Source organism: Saccoglossus kowalevskii, chromosome 13, assembly GCF_978046115.1.
Source record: "Saccoglossus kowalevskii chromosome 13, keSacKowa6.1, whole genome shotgun sequence".
Lineage (NCBI taxonomy): Eukaryota > Metazoa > Hemichordata > Enteropneusta > Harrimaniidae > Saccoglossus > Saccoglossus kowalevskii.
The window spans coordinates 32,332,066-32,358,137 of NC_140653.1; the positions used below are offsets into that span (position 1 = coordinate 32,332,066).

The 26,072-nt window shown below is 33.3% G+C and overlaps 4 protein-coding genes across 4 annotated transcripts in view; 2 read left to right on the forward strand and 2 right to left on the reverse strand.

Moving 5' to 3' along the window:
* Window positions 1-4,322, reverse strand: part of LOC100369959 (ubiquilin-1-like) — a 31,098-nt gene extending 26,776 nt beyond the window's left edge. The window contains exon 1 of the mRNA XM_085507226.1: window positions 4,196-4,322. Coding sequence (XP_085363352.1) covers window positions 4,196-4,300 — 105 coding nt within the window. The 5' untranslated portion in view covers window positions 4,301-4,322. The remainder of the gene's footprint in view (window positions 1-4,195) is intronic.
* Window positions 4,323-4,537: 215 nt separating this feature from the next.
* LOC100370103 (uncharacterized) lies at window positions 4,538-5,655 on the forward strand. The gene is made up of 2 exons (XM_002733820.3): window positions 4,538-4,770; window positions 5,203-5,655. The coding sequence occupies exons 1-2, from the start codon at window positions 4,629-4,631 to the stop codon at window positions 5,484-5,486; spliced, it is 426 nt and encodes a 141-aa protein (XP_002733866.1). The 5' UTR covers window positions 4,538-4,628; the 3' UTR covers window positions 5,487-5,655.
* Window positions 5,656-7,930: 2,275 nt separating this feature from the next.
* Window positions 7,931-15,269, forward strand: LOC100370252 (uncharacterized). The gene is made up of 2 exons (XM_002733821.4): window positions 7,931-8,614; window positions 11,933-15,269. The coding sequence occupies exon 2, from the start codon at window positions 11,947-11,949 to the stop codon at window positions 13,528-13,530; it is 1,584 nt and encodes a 527-aa protein (XP_002733867.2). The 5' UTR covers window positions 7,931-8,614; window positions 11,933-11,946; the 3' UTR covers window positions 13,531-15,269.
* A 1,935-nt stretch (window positions 15,270-17,204) lies between these two features.
* The window catches only part of LOC100370404 (DNA polymerase subunit gamma-1-like), a 34,600-nt gene continuing 25,732 nt past the window's right edge, over window positions 17,205-26,072 (reverse strand). The window contains exons 13-22 of the mRNA XM_085507227.1: window positions 22,974-23,145; window positions 22,508-22,643; window positions 22,284-22,390; window positions 21,014-21,153; window positions 19,739-19,885; window positions 19,369-19,443; window positions 19,054-19,168; window positions 18,624-18,875; window positions 18,362-18,479; window positions 17,205-17,352 (exon numbers count right to left, since the gene is read on the reverse strand). Of these exons, the coding sequence (XP_085363353.1) occupies window positions 17,276-17,352; window positions 18,362-18,479; window positions 18,624-18,875; window positions 19,054-19,168; window positions 19,369-19,443; window positions 19,739-19,885; window positions 21,014-21,153; window positions 22,284-22,390; window positions 22,508-22,643; window positions 22,974-23,145 (1,339 nt within the window). The 3' untranslated portion in view covers window positions 17,205-17,275. The remainder of the gene's footprint in view (window positions 17,353-18,361; window positions 18,480-18,623; window positions 18,876-19,053; window positions 19,169-19,368; window positions 19,444-19,738; window positions 19,886-21,013; window positions 21,154-22,283; window positions 22,391-22,507; window positions 22,644-22,973; window positions 23,146-26,072) is intronic.

A 26,072-nucleotide genomic window follows, 5' to 3' on the forward strand; every position in this document is an offset into this window, starting at 1 on the left:
ATTCCCGGCAAGCATAATCCTAATATGAAAAAGTGCATTTTATAATTCCTCAATATTAAAATTTTGGGGAGTTATTCCTACTCATATGTATAAAGTGAAATTGCTTGGAAACTTTGTGCAAAATTACAGAATATTTCAATGTTTTAAAAACTTGTTTACATCATAAACTCAAATGAACTCAAAAACATTTCATATGAGAAAATTTATTTATTTATTTATTTTATTTCACCAGAATGACCATTATAACAGAACTCATAAACAAAATACAATAGTAGTAATTCCGGCGTGGACCATGGAAATAGTCCTTATGGACTAGTCCAGTCCATGGCCCAAACTGTCAAGTAGATATTTACAATTTACTGGTAAAGGAAAGGAAAATTACTATTTACATAACGAAAATTAAAAGGTAATCTTGTTGTGAAACTGTAAGTTGAGCAACAGGAATTGACAAGTTACCGCTAGACACTGAACTTGTGGGATAGCAATGTGGGTAATCATTAACATATTTATTGAGGCTATGTGCATATCTGTTGTGTTTAAGGTCGAAGATAAATAGGCAGGTTTGTAATTTACAAAGTTTGTGAATATCAAGTATGCGTAATTGGATAAAAAGAGGAGCAGAATGTGCTTTAAAGTGCGAGAAGGTGATAAGGCGCACAACTTTTTTTTGTAAGAGCAGAACTGGTTCAAGAAGTGTTGGGTATGTGTTTCCCCCAGATTTCAATACAGTACATTTTGTGAGGACAAGAGTATGTTGAACTTATTTAGGAAACCAAGTAGCTGATGATTTACAGCTGATTCAAATATTTTACTGAATACGGGTAGAATAGATATGGGCCTATAATTGCCGACATCCAGGGCAGATCCCTTTTTATATACTGGTGTGATTGTGGCGAGTTTGAGAGAGTCAGGAAAAACACCTTGAGCTATAGAACATTTCAGAATGTGCGCCAGAGGTTTAGAAATATACTTTACAGCATCAATTACAAGTTTAGGATGCACATGATCATGTCCCATTGCTTTGTTGGGGTCTAATCGGTAAATAAATTTCATAATATCCTGTTCTGTGACTGCTTGGAGGAAAAAAGACGACGGAAAATTCCCTGTGAGATAGTGATTAAAATTTACAGATGGGTGAATTTTTCTAGCTAGCTCAGGGCCAATATTTGTAAAGAAATTATTGAATTCATTTGCAATATCGTAACTTCCTGTCAAAACTTTATCGGGAGCATCACGTGATTTAAGACTTTGAGGGGTTGTCATATTATTGCATTTATTTAAAATGCTGTTAATTGTTATCCAAATCTTACTCGTATTCCCATTTGCGGAAATAAATTTATATTTAAAATAACGTTTTTTTGCCAATTTTAACAGTTTTGTAAGAATGTTTCGATATTGCTTGTATTTAGCTTTGATATCAGTATTTGTGGGGTTGTTTTTCATACTAGAAAATAATTTGTTTTTAGCCCTGGCTGAATTAACTAGACCCCTGGATACCCAGGGTTTACGTATTGTTCCAGCACACATGTATTACTGTAGTGCAACTATTCAAATGTAAATAGAATTATGTGTATTAACTACATAATATGTAAATATGATTATTTTTAAAAACTGGGTTTTTACCCACGATTTTTATTACCGGTACTGTTAATAGCTTATAATAGAATAATCTCCCAGTATACAAAAAAAAGAAAAATTCTCAATGTTTTTGGGCATTATATGCAGAACACCTTCCACTGACTCTTGTGATCACTACAATAAATTATAAAATCAGTTGGTATGGCAACAAAAAGCTGAAATATTCAAGCACTCAAGCAATTCTATACTGAATGTAGTGGCGTGTAATCACCAAATTAAACAAAATTGTTATTGTTGTTATCACTCAAGGACATTTGCATATATTTTAGGGGGTATTCTAAAATCAATTTCAGGATTGTTGGTAAACATTTTTTATGAACAGTTCAAAATCTAACTCTCGATTATGGTCAGTGAAATATATTTTACCAGTGTTCTCCCCAGGATGTAAACAGCGTGGCGGTCCCGCCACAGTGCTTTGATTTGCCGCCACACGGTCTGACACCGCCACGGTGATTAGCAAGACCGCCACAGTGCTTTTTTCATTGGGGATCTCGTCACGCTGGTCGGCCCGACCGGCACTCAAAATTAGCGACCACCACGGAAACGCGTCGGACTATTGTCATATTGTTATTATACTTGCGTACCGACCGACAAGCATCCTGCCAGTCACGGTCGTGGATAATAATTTGTAAACAATAGACATAGTTGTGCGATGTGGTATCAGCTTTAAACAATAGAGGTCAATTTTGTAAAATTAGCACCTCTTTGTAAGTAAATATTTTCTGACGATAGATGCAGTCTTTAGATTGATAGCTAAAATTCATTCAAAATCAATTCCACCCCGATGTAACATGGGCAAAGCGGAGTTCACGATCAGTTTACGCTACTCAAGAAAAAACAACGTGTTTATTGCGTGATTGGGTAAAATACATTTGAACTGTTATCATCGTGAATCATGTAAAAATTCTTCTTTCAAGACTTCTTTTACCTTTCAAAAATTGCTAATCACCTCTTTCGAAAACCATCATGCAGTTTTCATCTGAAATCCATACCAACACGTCGTGCTACGACTTCGGTTTACTTCCGCAATGTGATTTTTATGATCACGATCATTCGGAAAACTTCGGGTTCTACCGGCATTACCATGCGGCATTCTGATTGGTTAATGGCGTTTTTGACCCACCGGGTCAAAAGACACATGTGGTCGACGAACGCGTCACAGCTATCATGGCGGTTCTGTGTTTTTCACGAAGTGATCGAGTGATCAAAAATAATTTTTCCCGATAAAACTAGTTCAAATTTTACGTTTTTTTTCATATAAAAAAAGTGTTATTTGTTGGAAGTGTTATTTGTTCGTTCATTTACTGTAAATGTAAACGTTGTAGAAGCTGATGGTCGGAATAATAACCAGCAATCCGCCAAATAATTACGTGGTCGATTTTTTGAAGGAGAATTTTGTAGTAAATAAGATCATGAAAATCTTAAAATAATCCTGGCTGGAACGTTTCAGATGAGTTTCATTTAACCTTTTACAATTTATTTGTTTCTTTTTAGTCTGCAGCATTTGCATTTCGAGAATGTTTCATTTTTAAATTCAAACTCTTCTAAGTTGTAAAACGTAATTTTTTGACTCCAAAAAAAAAATATTTGCACTGTGACGGAGCTCATTAATATTACAAAAGTGCCCAAAATAAAAGTGTTTATAACACTGTGTAAAGCAAATAAATATCTGCCACTTTGTTTTTGAAAATATATGTTGTTTATTGTGTGGGTGTAAATGTGCTTTGGTCAATTTCTATTATTATGTAAATGATATGCAAATTAGGCCGCCACAGTGGTTTAAATTCCTGGGGAGAACACTGTTTACAGATCATTCAATGTGGAAATGCAACTACCATCAAAGATGAGGAAATACAAATTACATATAAGTGAATAGTAACGTCTTGCTTTGAAAATAAGTAAACCAGTCAGTACCCATTCATTGTATAGTCCTGCATGTATAATTGTACATGTATAATTTACCACCACTACAGAAATATATCAACCAGTCGCCTCTCAGCTGTGCAGTCCTCCCTGCATGGCTTCCCACCACTGCCATTCAATAATACCAGGGAGCTCCCTGATAAGACTCATTAACACAAATTATTTTTGCATCAGAATACCAAAACCGAAGCAGGAAGTACATTACTATGTATACAATAAGTATTTTGAAATATCTGTACACATGCATTAACTATGTACACTGAAGATATAATCAGATTTTCTCTCTCGCCGAATTATTAATGTTTAGTTTAACAAAATTACCGGCTGAATACAATGTACTAGTAGTTTGAACCACAATTCAATCAATCATGGACCTTTAAATTTTGCTGGCACAAATGTATACTGTATAGCTCTAAAATTTTCAAATAAACCTAAAATGAAAATTGCTGTTACAATATCGAAACAATTATTTTGGCATCATATTGTTTCAATGATAATCTTATAGAATTGATGCAATGGACATTCTAATCGTGATCAGGAAGACATGGCAAACATGTGACGTATCATTATAACAGATTATTCCGGATAAGCACTGTATTTGGATCTGAAACATTCCAAGATGGTAGATACTTACATCACGCACTAAAGCACTTGACTCCGTCTCGATAGTTTCTTTATCTTTTGGTGTTTTAACGATCACATTGATTTTTGTTCCAGAATCATCACCAGTGTCCGCCATCTTGAAAAATGATGTTGCAGTGGATTGTGGGTAATCGGATATATTTTAACACACTTATTTCCCAAATTGATTTATATAAATATAACTATCATTCAGTTGATGCACCACTTATCTTGGGATAAAAACATGTACACCATGAATCGTTTGTGCCATTTTGTGCATGTTTTCTTGAACTTCAAACATGACCCTAAGACTATTATCAGTGTTTAGAATCAACGACCTAGGTAGTATGTCTTGAGGGCGCTATCACTCGAGTGGCAGACAGGAAAGTGGTCCATGGGTACTTTATCTGTTGTCTTCATTCACATTTATTTTCAGGGAAATTGACATGGCAAAGCAGAAAGTAACAATGCCACTACCAACACGTCCAGAACCTCCATCTTTGCAAGAAATGACGGAGGATATTGAGAAGGCCGAAGATGGTGATATCGTTTTCAATTTTTATGGTGTTTATCAGAACACAGCAGACAGTATGTATCATATTTTTTAGGTTTCACTATAGAGGGTCTATGGTTTCACACCGCATTTCTCTAATGTATAACTATAATAACCATCACAGCAGAAAACTTGGTACAGTTGCTCTGTTCAGATGAATTATTTATAAGATTTATAAGATTAATGTTATGTGACTTGTATATCCATGCGTCGTGATATTTGATATCAAGGATTTATAAGATTATGTAACTTAGATATCTGTATTAAATGCATCATTTCACTTAAACACATTGTATAATTTATTCACAGAGATAGATTCAATATCTCACCAGATAATTTTCTTACTTACTTTTCTTGCAGTCTGTGTTAAATAGTAACTTATAATTTATCAATTTTGTTCTAAATATTGAATAAATTGTTATTTCTGTGTTTTAGTGTCAAATTTGAAAATGTATCATTTCTTCCAGCTCCATTATTTTCTCAAACTGGAATCATGAGCGACTCTTATGAAGAACAATCACCAAGAAAATCTCCTATTGCCATGGCAACAAATGATGAAGCAGACAGTGATCAAACAGCCGCCATCGATACTTGCTATGAGAAGGCCAAGAGATACATAGAAATGAATGAGTATTTGGCGAAATCAAATGAAAAACTTTCAAGACAGTATGAGGAGTTGCAAAATACTGGACAACATTTAACTCAGTCCATAGAACAACTGAGGACGCAAACAGCTCAGATTAAGCATTGAGAATAATGTTGATACATTGTATAGCAAACCATGTCTCTGATTACAAGATGCTGGATTAACATGCATCAATTTTTCATGCTTGTATGAAATTTTGAGTGTCTGAAATGTTAAAATACAGTATCTAGATCTGATAATTTTAACTTAAATAAAATGCTGTGAGGTGTGTGAAGATCCAGTTTAACCTGAGTGACTGTTTAGAGTAACGGTGGTTCGTCATTAGTTTTATTGTTTCATTACGGTCATAAATATATTAAATCTTAAAAATCAATTCATCCGCAACTTCTGTGTCAAAAATATTGGAAGTCAGTCAGAAAATCAAAGATATCAAAATTACCATTACTTTAATAGTAAGTCTGCGAATAGAAAACATTAGGCAGAATATTAACTTGTAACATTTCTAGAAAAATAAAATAATGTTGAAAATCCTGTGGTTTGGTTTGCCATCTTGGAGTTTTGATAATGATAACCAAAAGTTTCAACATTTGTTTCTCATGGGTGCTCCATCCAATCAACTTGATATTTTGTATATAACATGTATTGCCATACCTTCTTATGAGAAAAATAAAATAGTTTTGGTCAGTCAGTTTTTTTTTGAAAAAATAGAATGATATATGAAATTCAAGGCAGAAAGCCAAGTAGTGATGTCAGATGAAAGAGTGAGCACATCCTGCTCCATGTGTTGGACTCCATAGCATATATTTCCTGTTGGAAAATTATGGAGTTGATGAGATAAGTGATTTTCTGAGACCATCGTAAGTTGAACTATGAATATTGTGAATGGAATGATGCACGTTTCTTAATTTCTTGATTGAGAACTAAAAACTGGTGTTTAAGTTTTTAATGTGTTTTTAAACTTAGGTATGGTAGGCTATTGTAGTTGTACTGGTAACCAATTGATGGCCTGGATTCCCATAACCTGATTAAAATGAGATCCTAGTTTTGGCTTTCATATATTTTTTCATATGTTTATTACATATTTTACTTTATTTTGATTACAATACATCTGATTTTAATCAGATTGGGCTTCCTCTAGATCTTTAAATTATTAAAAATTGAGCCCGACAGTCATGACTGTCGGGCTCAATTTTTAATAATGCAAGGTTATTTCATTTCCTGTTGCTGCCGTCAATGTAAATATTTTAGTATCGATGTTATTCTTCACCTGAATAATAAATCGAGAAAAAAAGCTGCTTGTAAAATAGATTTTTAATCATTTACTGTTCAGCAACTAACTGTTATAACCACCAAGAAATCAATTCAGCATAATTCATAAATGACATTATTTAGTATGCATTGCACAAATATTTTAATACCACTGAAACTATTTAAATTAAGGAACATAATGAGAATATGAACAGAAGACAAAAAGATACAAATAAAACAGAAGCAAAAAGTTAACATTTAAGAATTTGCACTGTCTGTAAACCAAAACAAAACAATAATGGACCATTATTAATTGAAACTGGGTAATGTACAACACACCTGTGGAAAGAGACTGTGAAATGCAGTCATGAAAAGAAATCCAAATAAGTTCAAAGTTTAAGCACAGTCTTCTAGTAACTATGACCATTGTCTCAACATTGTATGGCGACACAATGAATCCTTTTAAAAGACAAAACCAAATCATGAATGAATTTCATTTTCTAAAAGAATGTCAATATAAACATTTTGACAGTAAAGCAATGGATAAACAGTCCTTATTTATTACTCAGTGATGAACATGTGCGTATTCAAGTGACACAGTTCATTAAAATGTTGAGTGCTGTATTTTTTTAATACTTTAATTTGTTTTTGTGACCATTACCGTTCCTCAGTGGAATGCGCAAGTGTTTCTAAATAAACAGATACATTCTACCAAAGGTACATTACTTGGGGTTTGCAAAGCGCATAGTACTGTATGGTGACATCATGTCAAGATCCCATTCAAGTCTCATCTCGTAGATAGCGAGACTGATGCTACGACCTTCTGACATGACAAAAGCGGTTTGTAATAAAACATGCATTACCACATTCATAGTGAAAAAATGTAATACATCGGAAATGTACAGAAAATATAATTATCATCATCGTGAGCAGTTATTTTGATTAATTATATAAAGGATCCCCTTGATCATCATGGCATTTCACTCCTCTTTAAGGTGAGGTCAAATGCAATGGACTTAGAAGGGAATAAAACAGGATGGGAAAATTATGAAAGTGACTGGGTATGTAAGCTTTGTAATGATGGAAAGGAGGATGTTTAGCACTTTTTATTTCTTTGCAAATCAACTATTCTATTTAGCACTGACCAATGCAATAGTGAAAACTATTATACATAGATTTTTCTCAGAAGGAATTAATTTCAAATTTAATTTTCTCTTCAGTGATGCTTTATGGGCAATCAATAGACCACTTTCCCGGAAGTAGCAATACTGGGGTGTAAAAATACTCCTGCTCTGTCATGGCGGAAAATACAAACATGTCAGTTTGCTGATAGTCGATAGTAAAGAATTTTATTTTTGTTACGTTGATTGGTACACCCAGGAGCACAATATCACGCGTGCAAGTTTACGTTACACCCCAATTTTGCATGCGCGCGCATGCGAAAAGCCGGTTCTTCGACTTCCGGGAAAGTCGTCTATAAGGATTTGGGAAATAATACATCAAACGAAATCCGAAACTTTCTCACCCACCTATGGAAATTCAGAAACGAGAAACTGAATGATTTACATGTATGAATTAATGCTTCTTATAGATTGTTTTTCTTTTCTTTTCTTGTTGTTGACTTGTATGTTACTTTTTACGCCGTTTTAAAGGCTAATAAAATTATTATTATTATCCACCTGGACATCCCAGTATCCTAGTTACCTCGGGCATGCGCATTCGCATTTTTCTGAGTTGGAACGCTTATGCGAGAGCGAGATTGAAACGGGATCTTGGTATCATGTCACCGTAGTTGCAAACCCCAATGTACCTCTGATTCTACCCAGTTTCCAATTTACATTTGCCCGCCCTCTCGTGTCTGAAAAAGGGATATCTTACCCGCGACTGTTTATAAACAAGATGGAGGTGATTTGGTTCGTTACGTAGCAAATAACACTCGTCATAAATATACTTTACCGTTAACATTTATAGTTCATAATCCACAGGTAAGAATATGAATGTTTTGGCGTATCGTATTACCAGTTTTCAAATAGTCTTTCGACCTTTGTCCACTGTTCTTCAAAATCCTTTCACGTCTTGTCGTTGTCGTTTATCAACCCCCCCCCCCCCTCCTCATGAAATTACCGTTTCCCGTCAAGTTTACGGCACCTAATATTTACTCCGAAATTTTGGATTTTGAACTTTAATAGGTGTGAAACGTTTCTAGGGCTGTTTTTCTTCATGACACGACTTGACTGATGTTGTGCTTGTAATATATTCTTGGCGTCGTCCATTCTTTCATTTCTCCATTGTATCATTCTGTTTTTCACTTTCTATTGGCGCTATTGAATTGCTGCTTTTCATTCGACCGCCATCTCCTTCCTTTTATCCATTGCATGCATGGTATGTCTGGTTATGGGGTCCCAGATAGGGTGTTTTACAAGTAATAGTATTTTGGGGAAGGGTACACAGTGCCCAGAAAAAAAAGTAGTGTACAGTAAATGTGCTTTCTGAAATTTGATGTTTTTTTGTTTAAATTAACATTACAATTATTTTTCATGAAACAAGAATTTTTTTTTCATTTTTTCCCCTAAAATTCTGACAAAACTACAACAAAAGCTGTGACAAGCACACTTGCGCTATAACCAGAATTTTTTTTTTTTACACATTTTAATATATTTATATATTGTACATAAATTCAAGGTATGAACAGTATCACATTAAAGCTGCAGGAATCAATTATATTAAAGCTGTAATACCTAAATTTCATGGAGACATCAAAGGCAATAGTTTTAATGCTTAATAAGCTTATCTTATCTATTTTGTTGTTGTTTAAATTGATATTAACATTATTTTTCATGAAAAGAGAATTTTTTTCATTTTTTTTCTAAAATTCTAAGATTCACTAGGTGTTCCTACATGTAATTATACTATAACCTGCAGTTATTCATAACAAGATTAAATATCAAATATTTCCAAGAATTTCTCTGCAATTCAGTGGTCTAATATTGCACACAATAATCCTAAAATAAAATGAAACTAATAATGATCTCTGAGTGCAAATTTAACAATCCAACATTTTAAGCTAATATAATGTAGGAGAAACATGTGTATGCTCATACCATGATACCCCTCCAGAAAAACTGCAAGTGACGAAAAATAGGGGGGGGGGGTTATAAACTGATAAGTCATATAGCAATAATTTATGCTAATTTGTTTATTAAAACAATTGTAAAGTCTACTAGAATTTGTTCAGACTAACTATATTCCCAAAACAGCTACCACAACATACAACTAAGATCCCAACACAACCCAATCTGAAAGTTGTAGAATCCTGAGAAATGATTGTATTGAATATTAGCTTTTTAGGCTTTTTCTAAGGGTTATTGCTAGATTTATCGAGGTTCCATACATACTTCCGCGATATGTATATGCCATGAATTGATAATGGTGACTGAGTACTGCATCTAATCAACTACCTACGCAAGTTGTATTCTGATGCTGCAGGAATGGCAATCGATCAGAATCTTTCTTGGATAAGAATGCTCTAGATGGTTACAAGAAAGCTGCTAGAACACAACTTGCTTATGTACATGTAGTTGTCAGATGTAGTTAAAATATAAAATATCACCGCCTGTCTACTAGTATTTTTAGCTCCGCTGTCGACTTTGTCGAGCGGAGCTTATCATATGAGTGATTGTCCGTCGTCGTCCGTGTCAATGTTTTACTTTTTCGACTTCTTCTTGAAAACTACAAGCCTGAATGCTTTGATACTTGGTGTATATATACCTTGGGTAGACCTCTCTTAGGTTTGTTAATTTCATGTTGATATCTTCAATTCTCTAATGTTGGTGATATTTTCGACTTCTTGTTAAAAACCGCAAGTGCAAATGCTTTGATATTACATATATAGGTACTACATGTGGACCTCTCTCAGATTTGTTCATTTTGTAATGATATCTTTAATTCTCTAATTTTGGTGAATATTTTTGTCATTTTTGGTAAAAAGTGATATTTTCGACTTCTTGTTAAAAACCGCATGTCCAATTGCTTTGATACTACATATATAGGTACTACATGTGGACCTCTCTCAGATTTGTTCATTTCGTGATGATATCTTCAATTCTCTATTTTTGGTGAATATTTTTGTAATTTTTGGTAAAAAGTGATATTTTCGACTTCTTGTTAAAAACCGCAAGTCCGATTGCTTTGATATTACATATATAGGTACTACATGTGGACCTCTCTCAGATTTGTTCATTTTGTGATGATATCTTCAATTCTCTAATTTTGGTGAATATTTTTGTCATTTTTGGTAAAAAGTGATATTTTCGACTTCTTGTTAAAAACCGCAAGTCCGATTGCTTTGATATTACATATATAGGTACTACATGTGGACCTCTCTCAGATTTGTTCATTTTGTGATGATATCTTCAATTCTCTAATTTTGGTGAATATTTTTGTAATTTTTGGTAAAAGTGATATTTTCGACTTCTTGTTAAAAACCAATAGATCAATTGCTTTGATATTACATATATAGATACTACATGTAGACCTTTCACAGATTTGTTCATTTTGTGATGATATCTTCAGTTCTCTAATTTTGGTGAATATTTTTGTCATTTTTGGTAAAAAGTGATACTTCTTGTTGAAAACTGTAAGTCCGATTGCTTTGATATTACATATATAGGTACTACATGTGGACCTCTCTCAGATTTGTTCATTTTGTAATGATATCTTTAATTCTCTAATTTTGGTGAATATTTTTGTCATTTTTGGTAAAAAGTGATATTTTCGATGAACAAATTACAAATCAGGTTTCTATTCTACAGGATTATAATTATATGGATTTGTGTGGAAATAATTGTGTAAAGGTGATATGAACAAATTACAAATCAGGTTTCTATTCTACAGGATTATAATTATATGGATTTGTGTGGAAATAATTGTGTAAAGGTGATATGAACAAATTACAAATCAGGTTTCTATTCTACAGGATTATAATTATATGGATTTGTGTGGAAATAATTGTGTAAAGGTGATATGAACAAATTACAAATCAGGTTTCTATTCTGCAGGATTATAATTATATGGATTTGTGTGGAAATAATTGTGTAGAGGTGATATGAACAAATTACAAATCGGGTTTCTATTCTACAGGATTATAATTATATGAATTTGTGTGGAAATAATTGTGTAAAGGTGATATGAACAAATTACAAATCGGGTTTCTATTCTACAGGATTATAATTATATGGATTTGTGTGGAAATAATTGTGTAGAGGTGATATGAACAAATTACAAATCAGGTTTCTATTCTACAGGATTATAATTACATATGGAATTAAGTGGAAATAATTCTGTGGAAGTGAATATGGATAATATAAAAGAAGATCATACTATGGCAATGGAAGACATTCAGAAAGTAAATGAGGAAAGAGATAGTGCTGATACATCTAGAATGGATGTTATAGTACAGATTGACGACAGTCAGTGCATTCAAGATGGTGAGCAAAAACGCTGGCACTGCAGACTCTGCCCGAAGTCCTATACAACAAAACATAATCTTGTCACCCACATGTTCAGTCACAGTGGTGTGAAACCCTTCCACTGTCTGGAGTGTGGAAAGCGATTTAAACAGTTGAGTCATTTGAATATTCATAAGCTAACCCATGAAGATTTAAAACCCCATTGTTGTAGTGTATGTAATCGAGGGTTTACCCAAGTTAGTCATCTGAAGAGACATATGCTACTACATAGTACTGAAAAGCCATTCACTTGTAGTGTATGTGAGAAGGGATTTGCTTATCCAAGTGAGCTCAGTGCACATGAACTGAAACACAGCCAGGTAAAAGACAACACTTGTGTGGAGTGTGGTAAAGACTTTATTACACTTCGTCAGTTGAAGCGTCATCTTGTTTCTCATGATAACAATGTGCACAGATGTGAAGAGTGTCATCGAGGGTTTGCTTACCGCAGCCAGTTGCAACACCATATCATGAAACACAAGGATATCCGCCCATACATGTGTGGAGAGTGTGGGATGGAATTCATGCAGCCTCATCACTTAAGACAACACGAGTTTACTCACAAAGGAGTTAAGCCACACAGGTGTCACATCTGTGGGCGTGAATTTTCCCTGCATGCAAATATGAAGAGGCATTTACTCATTCATAGCAATGTGCGTTCCTACAGCTGTGAAATCTGTAACCGATCTTTTACCCAGAAACAGACATTAAAAGCTCACATGGTTGTACATAGTGAGGTGAAACCATATAAATGTCACGTCTGCAGCAAAGAATTCAGTCGATATCATAACTTAGCTGGTCACCTGCATCTCCATAAAAATTCACGGCCATTCAAGTGTACTTTGTGTTCAAGTGAGTTTACTCTGAAAGGGAATCTAAGGCGACATATGAGAATTAAACATGGATTATTACAAATCCAAGATGATGAAGATGGTGAAAAGGAGGAGGGAGAAGATGAAAAGATGCACTCAAAAAAGAATTCTGAAGATATATGCGAGAAGGACAAGACAGATAATAAATCTGAATCTCCTGAAGGCACTTCAATGAAAGAGGTAAAAATGGAATCTGATGAATCTGCTGAACAGAGTCTGCGACAAAGTCTAAAGTACTTGTCAGAATTGTCAGGCCAAAGCATAACAATGGATAGCTTTAAGAACTGTCTTTATCATAGTTCTTCTGATGAAATCAGTGACTCTGAAAATGACACTTCTCTAGATGGTATTAAACCTGCTCCATGTGAAAGAAGCAAGTACTTTGAATACAATAATGATACTTCTTCTCTTCCATGTACCTCTTCTGATTTATCTTCTGGAACTACTGATAGTAAGAAGTTGTCTGGAAAACTCCATAATATCATCGCTAAACTTGGAGCCTCTGGCCCAGACAATGAATAATCAGTTAGTATTTGACATGATTGCAACTGTCATTTCATTTGTTGTAATCACATTAGTAGGTAGCCAGAAAAAACATTCAAGTTTCTTTCATAACAAATAAAATGTGTAATAATTCATTAACATTTATCTATTTATTAATGAATGTATGAATTACATTGAATCAATTGAAATTATATAATAAAACCAAAAGATTAATCAAAATCATTGTTGGCTACCATAAAAACAGACATTAGAATTTATTGACTTGTATCATTGTAGATGAACGTTGAGGTATAAGAGGGGGAAAGGCCTGTCTTTGTTGTCAGCATGTAAAGCATGTTCTTGTGGTTACAATAACTCAAGCACTTTTTATCCAATTTCTTCCAAACTTGGATATTATATAAACCAGTCTTGGCCAAGTTAGACTGTGGGTTGTGTTCTATGTACATTTTTTAAAATTGGCTTATTCTTGTGATTACAGTAACAATTGTTATCTCATCAGTCACTATGAAATGTCAACCAATGTTAATTTTAGAGTGTCTAGCAAGTACATTTGACAAGAGATGGGGTAAAATTTGGCTGAAAAAACATCTAAGATATGGAAATAAGTATCTGTAGACATAATGAACGCAATTATACTGCTGATAATGGGATCAGATGTTAATTATCCATTATCCTGCCAGCCCTATGTACTTTTACACTGACTTGACCAGATAAGGGTTAATGTGCTCTCCAAGATCTGTCAATTAGAAAAGAGTAGTAAACTACAGTGTACTTTTCCCACCAAATCTGGCTTGTTTGTGAACTATTAAACAATTCATGTTATATAAACCTATAAGGGACTTGGAGATTAATACAGTAAATGAATATTAATCTTTTTATGTAATTATGATGACTCCATATTTGGTTAGAATTCTTTGCATTTAAATTTTAACCAGTATTTTCTGTGCAAAATGTTTTGATATACCGGTATATATTATCGTATTGTTTCAGGACTTCCCGATTCACTTTTGCTATGCAATGAAAAGATTGTTCACCATTAGTTTGTATCCATCCATCCATTTGTTATTTAAATGTAGATTCTCAATGAGCAAGGTTGTAATGTTTTAATATTGTATCAATCAGAGAAAAACTAGGATCACCGAAATATTTTTTACATTAAATATGGTTGATTTTGGGCACTCCTTCGTACATTAATGCTATTGAAGTAATAGGGTTGGTCTCAACACATCACATAGCAGCACCAATTTGCCTAGCCCAGAAAGCAGATGCATTATCCACTCCATCATTTGGCCATCCCACACATCTTCTATGTCATAACATGTATAACTGCAGATATATACTCAAAAACCAAAATACTCAACTGATTTTTTCCCCCACAAAGAACACACATTTTATACCGGTTAATGTACGGGCAAGGTGATATTTTCATGGAAATGTAACAGCCGAAAAAATGGTGAGTTATTCAGAAAACAGCAATATTACTTAAAGGCTTCAAAATATATGAAGCTGCATCTTTTAATCATAACTACACAATTACTTTTATTGAGTTTTGCATATAATTTGTTTTATTTTTAGAAGGCCATATGAAATTCAGGGCTTGGTAGATTTGGATTTGTGTTGGCAACAACTGTTTCTATAAAAACAGATTGTACAAATCATTGACAGTAACTCTGGATGTATTTGGGTGGAATCATAATAACTAACATAATTTTGAGAGAGTGTTCATTTTATTTATTAAAACATAAAAATGAATTGTTTATACAGTCTGTTTCACAATATATTAGTATTTTGTAAAATACACTCCTTGACTTGTCATTGGGAAAGCATGACATGCGTCTCTTCCTTGAGCAGCTGTGGGTCACCCAGATGCAAATTATTTGTTACCTAATACTGAAATAAATAAACTGTATAAAAGAAGACAATTTTCAGCCAAATATAGTAATGACAAACTCAAAACTGAATTTCCTGAACCTTTGTCTACACGAATGTCATCAAATTGTGAACATGATTCCTTGCTGTGAAAACTAAATTGTCTACAGTAACCCCCATTATACAAGGTCTTTGCCATATGACACATAGCCATAGAATTAATCTAATATCGCGTGCTGATGCTGTTTTTTCTCATCTGTGGAGGCTTTCATCAGACCATGGGTTATATCAAAATTAGCAAGATACCGGTAACAAAAATTATTAAACTAATCTACCTAAATCAAAGAAAGCTTAGAAAGAACTCCCGTGTGCTGATAGTATTGGGAACACATTAAAAATTACTTGTACTAGAGATATTGATGGAAACGCAGAAAACTAATTATGCAAATAAGGTAACTAATATGAACAGATTTAAGTGTAAAACTAATAAGGTCTGCACAATGTACCAAGTTTCAGTGAAATGTGATTAGAACCAAAAAAATATTAATTATTATTCTAATTAGAGAATTAATATGAACAGATTTTAACCCAAAATTAATTAGGCTGTCTATTGTCCTAGAGCACTTATGTACCAAGTTTTATTCAAATGTGATGATCAATACTTGAGATATCAGTATTAATTAATTATGTTAATTAGGTGATTGAGAAGCATAAATATTTACCAAAAACTAATATGGTGTATAGTCCTAGGTTCATTGAAATGTGATGCATACTCTTTTAAAGTTTCATTGAAATCCAATGAGTGGTTTTTAGACATCAGTGCAACAGCCATAGAACAGCAAAAAATTAACTAATTGTGCAAATTAGGTAATTAATAGGCACAGATATTTATCCCAAAATTAATCAGGTCTCTGCATAGTCCTAGAACATCTATGTCGCAAGTCTCATTGAAATGTGATGATTAGTACTTGAGATATCAGGTGAAAAGCTGAAAATTAACTAATTAATGCTAATAAGGTGATTAATATGCACAAATATTTACCCAAAAAACTAATTAGGTCTTTGCACAGTTCTCAAGTAACTATGTCCCAAATTTCATTGAAACGTGATCATTACTACTCGAAATATCAAAAGCTGAAAATTAATTAATTATTCAAATTAAGTAATTAATATGTACTGATATTACCCTAAAAACTACCAGGTCATATGACATCTATGTACCAAGTTTTATTGAAATGTTATGATTAGTACTTGAGATATCAGTGGAAAAGCCGAAAATTGATTAATCATTACCGGTATGTAAATTAGGTAATTAATAATATTAACAGATTTTTACCCAAAACTAATCAAATCTGCGCATTAGTTCAGAGCATCCATGTGCCAAGTTTCATTGAAATCCAATGAGTGGTTCTTCAAAAATCAGTGGAATAGTCATGGAACAGCTTGAAATCAGTTAATTATCATTCAAATTAGGTAATTAATATTCATAGATTTTTACCCAAAACTAATCAAATCTGCGCACTAGTTCAGACATCCATGTGCCAAGTTTCATCAAAATCCAATGAGTGGTTCTTCAGATATCAGTGGAATAACAGCTAAAAATCAGCTAATTATCATGCAAATTAGGTAATTAATATTCATAGATTTTTACCAAAACCTAATCAACTCTGCGCATTATCCCAGAGCATCTATATACCAAGTTTCACCAAAATTTGATTAGTGGTTCTTGAGATAACGGTGGAACAAAAAAAGTGACATACAGACATACAGACAGGGTAACAGCAAAGACTCCCTTTTGTGCTTCGCACACGGGAGTCAAAAACTAACATTTGGTATTCTTTTATTCAACTAAGGTTAATAAAACGTGTACAATATTTGCTTCATTCATTAGACATTATTTTCTGATTTTTGGTTTTTCCAGTGATCCATTATTGGTCAACTTTAAGACATCATAAATATCAAGGGCTTCACCTGTCAAGAAATAAAAAAGCTTTGAAACGGGTTTGAAGAGAATATCTGTGATAATAAAATCATCATGTACTAGATGATGGGTTAAACACAAGTACATGTAGTCATGAATGAATTAAATGTATGGGACATAGACCCTGAATGTATACTAGAACTTCAAAGTTGAAACCATACATTTAATTCTGCACTCTGTAACATCAGTGTATATATAATCATACTGACATGTAAAACTCTTCTCCAAGATCAATTTATTTCATACAAGCACACAATAAATGTCTTTTCATGCTGTGAAGTTAAAGCTATTTGTATTTTTAGTTGCTCCACGCTTCACATGAATATTAACCGTGATCCATGAATTGACTTGCATAGTAGATATGTCAAGACACTGACAGACTTGAGACGTTTAAATAAGAAAAACTATTTTCAAGTCATACGAATGAAAAGTCATATTTCCTGCATTGTAGGAAGACTAAAGGCTACAAGAACGCATCCACTATGACATCACCGAATAATAGAATCTAAAACAAATACTTGCCAGTTGAAAAATACAGTGTTTTTGGTCAAGAATGGAAAATTGATAAAATGGAAAAGTATGTGTCATGAAATTACCTCTGACAGAAAATTACATCCTAATTTCAATCAAAGTTTGACTCAATATTTCTTCTTAATTAGTAGTTTAACACTTTCATCTATGCAAAGCCATATGAACCACTTCTAATTTTAAGAAATATTATGATGGCAATACATGTACTCATGAATGAAGAAGAAATATTGAGTCAAAAGGTCTGTTGAGTGATTATTAGAATGTAGTCTAATAATAGATGTTGTCATGGCATTTTCTGACCAGCTATCACAGGCATTATACATTTGAAATGCACTTGTTGCTAAACAGATTGAAATGTTCTCATAAACTTCATTAAATTGTAAAAATTCTTAGTAGCGATAAATTTAAACAGTTTAAAATATATCCTCACAGAGGCTAATAATTATTTGCACATTAACTAGTTCTTACCTTCAGGTATACCATAACCTTTTTCTAAGCCATGTGGATTTGATGGAGTTTTGCAATCCATGCTGACCTCTTTTCTTAATACTGTATCGATATCAACTGCACTGAAAAATGCCACTGACTGTAGAACAAATAAAACTGATATTAGTGAAATGGAAAATGACACATGTATCAGGTTAAACTCAGGCATGTCTGTAATACAATTAGTTGGGTATGCCCCACATTTGGTCTAGGCTAGTAATTAGAAGATTGTTATTATTCTTACCTGAGGTAGATCCAACATACCCAATTTATATGCAAACATACACCTAGTAAGGAGATTGCTGATTTGTAATGCCATGGCCGCTCGGTATTTATCATTACTATTAACAAGATATCGTACTTCATCATGTATACTGATAGAAAATCTTCCATCGATATCATATTTGTCCAACAACCACCTCATACAGACTAACATCAAGTGAAGATAATCCACAGCAGAGCTTTGAACCACCCAGTTAATGCGACTAGTAAGAAACTGACAAACAAATAAAACCATTATATATTTTAACCTGACTATCTGAAGCTGGTAAAAAATAGACATATTGACAATGGTTTTTTATATTAACATATTAATCTAATTTATTAGTGAGTAAAAACACTTCAAAATCCATGTAGTGTGCAAATTTAATAAAAAAAAATCCCCATATACTAACCTCATTATTGACTGACATTGGTTCCAGGGCTCTGCTTATTCTACAACCCAGTACAGGTGTTCTTGGCTCATCACTCATGGCAATGCTTTCAAGTTGGTTGAACATCTCTGATTCACTGTAACATAAAATCACATTAAATTGGACATGTTCAATATTACCATGACTTAACTATCTCTGACATCTTAGTTTGAGTAATGCTGATCGAACATGTTCCATAATTGGTATTTCTGACATGCTGTGTCAGAAAAATACCTTTCTTTTCATGTTAGTATGAAATATTTAGTATTATTACAGAATAACTTGGTTTATAATTACCTTCCAACTTTCCATTCTCTCTTTTCTGTTAGGTCAAAACTGTAGTCTAGTAGATCCGTCAGTGGTATATTACTCCTACCAACAATAATTGTGGTGAATCAGGGCCAGATTAGAGCAGTGACACGACAAAGTGCTTATTCATGCAAACCAACAAAGCATATTTCACAAAAATATTCACTAGTAAGAGAAATACTTGGATGTTAATTAACTGGTCAAAGATTCAATTTGTTCATACGCCACCAAGGTTCAGAAATGACAGAAATGCTTGATTTTGATGCAATTTTAGTTTCAAAATGGCCATCCTTTTGCTATTTTGAATTGAATGACAGAATCAAGGGAAATATTCATTATATTGCAATGTTAGACTTACTCTATATCCTCCACATATTTGTATTCAAGGGTGTATTTCAGTCTTCTTCTTAACGTCCTCAACTCCTCATTTGTTATCCATCTTGACTGCTTCTTTTTTGACAGCAGCTTTCTCACAATCTCTCTGACATCTTCTTTTAGTTTGTATCTTCATCAAAATTCAAAAGCAAGATGAGTCACATCATTTGATCATAATTCACCTCACCAATAAGGAATTTCATATTGGCCACTGTTGATGGACAGGACCATGATGATGGACAGAACAAGATAAGGAATTTCCTCAAATTAGTGAACATCTCTATTTGAGTAATAATGGAATGCAATAATGGGCCGTTCGGAGCCAAATAAAATATGCTGAAATATTGCAAAATTTAGTATACATGTTATGCTTGAAAAGATAAAATAGTAATTGTTTAGCATGTTGAAAATGCTTGTATTTCAATTCTGCATATTAAAGTTCACAAATAAAAATAAACAATATGCAAAATATGACAAGCAATTGCATCACAGAGCAAACTTCATACTTCTTTTCTCTGACCAATCGAGAGAGAATTCAAGTACTAGTACTTTATCAGCTTTGGGGAAATTATGCATATCTTGATTATGTGATAGTTAACATCATACATGGGTGGAAGTACATGAATAGTTGTAGTGTGATATTTAGTATTGATTTGTGCATTGTGAAACTAAACAATTGAAAGTAGAAGACTGGTTTTAAATAATTATAAACAGCCAATAGATTGTGTCCGAGGTATGCAGTCCCATAATTGTGAATGTTGAATGAAACATAACTTAAAGTAATTTATTTAATTTGTTTCTCACAGTTCTATTTTGGTGTATTACTATGTTCTAGTAGCTGCAATATAATAATGTATTTTCTCTGCAATTCATCGTTGTCAGATCTCTTGGCAGTTTGTTGAATAGCAATATCTATAACAGTGTTTTAATAACAATGTTTATCCCACATATTATGCTAATTCAGTGTAATATTGTTCTATATCTACACATAATCCTTTTAATCTGCCATACAGGTATGGACAATTGAAAAAAATGGTAAATTATTAAGATTTGTTTACATCCAAAAACAAATAAATCTGCCAACTATGCTACAGTATTAATGTACCAGTCGGTTTCAGAGAAACATATTTATTAGCATATTTGTGAAACAGTGTGCACGTCAGATAAAAATATAACAATGTGTACCTTCTAATAATTCGTAAAATTTATATACTTTAGTAATTAAAATTATATGTGATTATGAAAATATATTTGATACTTTTTAATGCCTTTTGTAGCACTGTACATTGTGGATGCTTTTCTTCTAGCTTCATCAACTGACATCCGATGGTTAAACTGCATTAATAGTCTGACTGCAAATGGTTGACCAGCACCATAGATTCTCCCATAGTTGAACACCTACAAAATATATATATATAATTGTCACTTTGTTTTTATAGCCCTGCATAGTTATGGTAAGCTATCATCGATTGTGGATCACAATTACAGTTATCAGAATTATCATGGATCATATGATCATGTTTAGCTATCACAGATCATAAGTGGAAGCTGAACCGTGATTACAATCTATGATAACTGAACCATGATTACAATCCATGATAAGTGAACCATGATTACAATCCATGATAAGTGAACCATGATTACAATCCATGATAAGTGAACCATGATTACAATCCATGATAGCTGAATCATGATTACAATCCATGATAGCTGAATCATGATTACAAGCCATGATAGCTGAATCATGATTTATGATTATAAGCCATGATAGCTGAATCATGATTTATGATTACAATCCATGATAACTGAACCATGATTACAATCCATGATAGCTGAATCATGATTACAATCCATGATAGCTGAATCATGATTACAATCCATGATAGCTGAATCATGATTACAATCCATGATAGCTGAATCATGATTTATGATTACAATCCATGATAACTGAACCATGATTACAAGCCATGATAGCTGAATCATGATTACCATCCATGATAGCTGAATCATAATTTTAATCCATGATAGCTGAATCACGATTTATGATTACAATCCATGATAACTGAACCATGATTACAATCCATGATAGCTGAATCATGATTACAAGCCATGATAGCTGAATCATGATTACAATCCATGATAGCTGAATCATGATTACAATCCATGATAGCTGAATCATGATTTATGATTACAATCCATGATAACTGAACCATGATTACAATCCATGATAGCTGAATCATGATTACAATCCATGATAGCTGAATCATGATTACAATCCATGATAACTGAACCATGATTACAATCATGTGCACAAAGTCACACCACGCAAGACATTTTTCATCTATAAGAAGGCTAGATGGTCCTCGCTGAACCATGATTATAAGCCATGATAGCTGAATCATGATTACATTCCATAATTGCTATTAATCCATGATTACAACTAATGATTATTAGCTAAACCCTAATCAGATGCTACACTGACATGGTCAGTTTGGATGATAAAGATTGGAGATCTGATAATGACTAACCTTAGCTTGATCCCTACTGATGTCAATGGTATCTGCTGTTTTACTGTGTAAATCAGTTCTTTCAAGTTTATTACCCTGCAGATTCATCCAACCAAATGCTGTACAACCTTTAAGCAATTACACGATATTACTTACAATGTAGTTAACACAATAATGGCCAGAAACTTCATAATACTTATTTCACATTCAACAAATAAATGAAACAGATATGCACAAGTATTTACCATGAAATCCAGCAAATCTGGCATCACCAAGCAAAGATGCTATCCATAGTTCCTGTGAGTCGACATCAGCACCAACAAAGTGATACCCGGGTGGTGCTTGTACCATAGCTTTCAACTCACTACCTACTCTGTCAGGCTGTAAATGTAAAACAATTCAATACTGGCAATTAGCTCTGATGTTTAATTAAATTAGCTCAAGTGTTTAGTTGAATTAGCTCAAGTGTTCAGTTGAATTAGCTCAAGTGTTTAGTTGAACAAGTTCATGTGTGTAGATGAATTAACTTGAGTGTTTAAAATAAGTTTAACTTTAGTTGAATTACCCGTCATTTGAACCAACAAGCATTTAGTTAATTAATTAGCTCATATTTTTAATTGAATCAGCATGAAGCATGGTAAGTTCAGTCACAACAAATATAAGTCAGGGGTCCTTGTATACTTGTATACTGTAAATAATGTCCAAATTTACCCTCGCATTACTTGCTGTTAGCCATGTTGGTTCTACCATTCTTCTAGTTACTGTACCAGCAGTAACTACTTTTGGTAGAATGGCACCATAGTTGTTATCTTCATCATATTCTACATGTCTGGTCACTGTCTTTGGAAGTTCACTTCTCTCAAGTGAGATTACCATCTGTGAACTAAAAAAAAAAATAAGATGTAAATGTTGTTTCCCTACTTATCTCACAAAGATAGTATGGAAACTTCAGACATAAAGTAAAATTATGCAAATTAGATCATTATAAATGCAAGTAGTCAAAGTATAACTTCTCCAACCACTAAATTACATGTTGAAAGATTTAAGTCCCCTTTGTTCAATAATGACAAGACATGAAATGTCACAGTCCCCGTTATTTGATTATAAAGTTGTACAAAGAACATCTGCAAACAGGTGAATAAATATGTACTCTTTGTGGTTACAACTCATCATAAAGTGATTTCCGAAGATCTAGTTTTGTACTGACAACTAAAAACTTCCACTGACCCATGTTCAGAATCTCAGAGTACACAAGTGCAACAAAACTATTTGTCATACATGTATACTTGCTCAAGAAACTGCATTCATAAATCTGAGTGAACCTTGATGTACATGACTTCTTTGTTAATCAGGTCTTAGTATATTACCAGGACCTGGGTTTGTTTGAACATCATCACTGGGCATCAGAATCATTCTCATGTTGTCAAATACAATTTGTTATTAACACAGTAAGGTTTATTATTTAAAATGTATTCATTGTACATAGAACAACATCTGTTAATTTAAACAATTGTAAAAGCTATGTTTTCAGAGCAAGTAAAGGTTGGTCTGCTCATAACCTTCAATGGAGAAGTAACAATAATTGTTTGAAGTCTTTTTAGTGCAGTGATATTATTGCATTTCAATTATTAATGGGTATAAAATACTATAAACCATTTAATTTTGACTTCTAGATATATTCAGGATTTGATGAAATTTGTGTACAACATTTCAATAAAGTCCCTGACACTCCATGTTGTAGGAACCCAGAAAAAATTCAGTTCACAGCACCACTGTAAAAAAAAAAAAGTTTAAAATGAGTATAGTCAAAGATATACACATGTGGGTTCATAAGACATATGTACCAATCTGTGTTGGTTCTAGAGATTAGTATCACAAGATTTTACTCTCCGTGATTCAATATCAGTCCTATGTATAACGCTGTGTTGATCAGGCGAACTAATTGACAATGGCCCTACAGGTATCGCTATGAAATCACAGTAGTTTTGTATTCTTCTTGCATTTCGACCATGGAAAAATATTTGTTTTTGAAAGTGGCCGAATTATTAGAAGAAAAACAGAAACTATTATTTTAGTATGAATTCTAGTAACTGAAATGCAGGATTGAAAAAGAACAAGACAATACGCAGGATTTGGTTCATAGGCATCGCGAAATGTTGGAATTGAATCCTCCCAAAAAATTCACATACTGTAACATGCATTATTTTTTTATAATCTTGTTGATAACGAAAAGTAAAGTATGTTCTAAAAGAAGTTTCGAATAAATACAAACACGAATACATTGCTTAGTCGTTAGTACCGGTAGCGAATGATCACGGTAGCACAATCTGGTCATTCTGTGTTTCGCAAGTGAATAACTTACTTGTTTTCGAAGTATTGCAATTGTTGATTATTATTTAGTAATGATTATAAAAACGCACAAAAATTTAATTCGTTGAATTTATATAAATTGGAAGTAATATTCAACTTAGTTTCATCGTAAACGAATGATTTCGGTCGAATGTAAATGTTCGAAGAGATACGATATCCGCCATGTTCTCATTTACACGTGGCTCATTTAAATATGTTAATGACGGTTCAGTGACCTCGTGGTGAACGCAACGCGGTAGTAGATTTACCGATGTTCTGGCAAGATCTTTATGCTTTGATTTTGACGGGGAAAAACGGCATGATTTTTTTTTTAATCAAAAAATTAGTTGTTTTCAAAATATAAACTGAGCATTCAAAGAATAATTTAACATTGTTCGCAGAAATAACAGCTTCAAAACGAAGCTTACCCATTCGGGCTATTCACAATGTGTCAATGGCTACTATGGTACAATATAAATTAGACTCTTTTAGGCGCCAGGAGTGAATGAAGTATCTAAAATATTTTTAAAAAAAAACTATAAAAAAATGCCGAAAAAACGCCGGGCGAGTTCATGGGCCATTGCAGACTACTCGACCGACCGTCTATACACGTGTTGTCACTGCACATCGGCCATGTTGAATCGCACGAGATCGACAAAATCTTCATTACAACTAACAGTTTAATGCTCACAACATAAAAATACGAATATAATCATAGGCAACCTACTATTATATAATGAATAAGTTGATCGACACAGGGACACCCCCCCCCCGAGTTGTGGATATTTCGGAAATCGCGACACAAGCAAAAGACTGGATAACGATTTTACTTGAAACTATGTCCCCATGAATTAATCGTCCGTGTACAATAATTTGACAGGGTATACAATTTACAAACTAGTTTCGTAGATTGGAGACAATTGTTTGCTTTTTTGGCTTTTCACAAGAATATAAAGCTGGCAATCATCATAATATTCATGTCCGTACGTACGTCACGGAATGTACACCAATCGCACCCCAAAATACATTCAATTTTGTAGAAATTGAAGAACTTACCTTTGCAAACACGTCTCTTATGCCGCCTTCTTGAAGTTCTTGAAATCAAATAAGGTTACTAGTTCTTCTAGTAACTAGTGAATAAGACCACTGAGCCAAACAGAATACATGTGTAAACAGTACTATAATAAATTGCACGCAATGAAAAAATCACGTGCTGTAGCGTTACTCACAGATCTAATCTACTGTAAAATATTTTATTTCAGCTGGAATTATCATTCGCTGAAAAGACTTTTTCTGGCTGTTTTTTGTATTGAATTTATTTTCATTGATTTTTGACAAGTTTGACTGTAAAATATAGGAAAAAGGGAATATTCGCTGGATTTTATTTTAACTGAAACATTCCTTCAGCGAAAATAGCAAAAAAATGTTGCAAGCAAAAATAAAGTATTTTACAGTAATTAA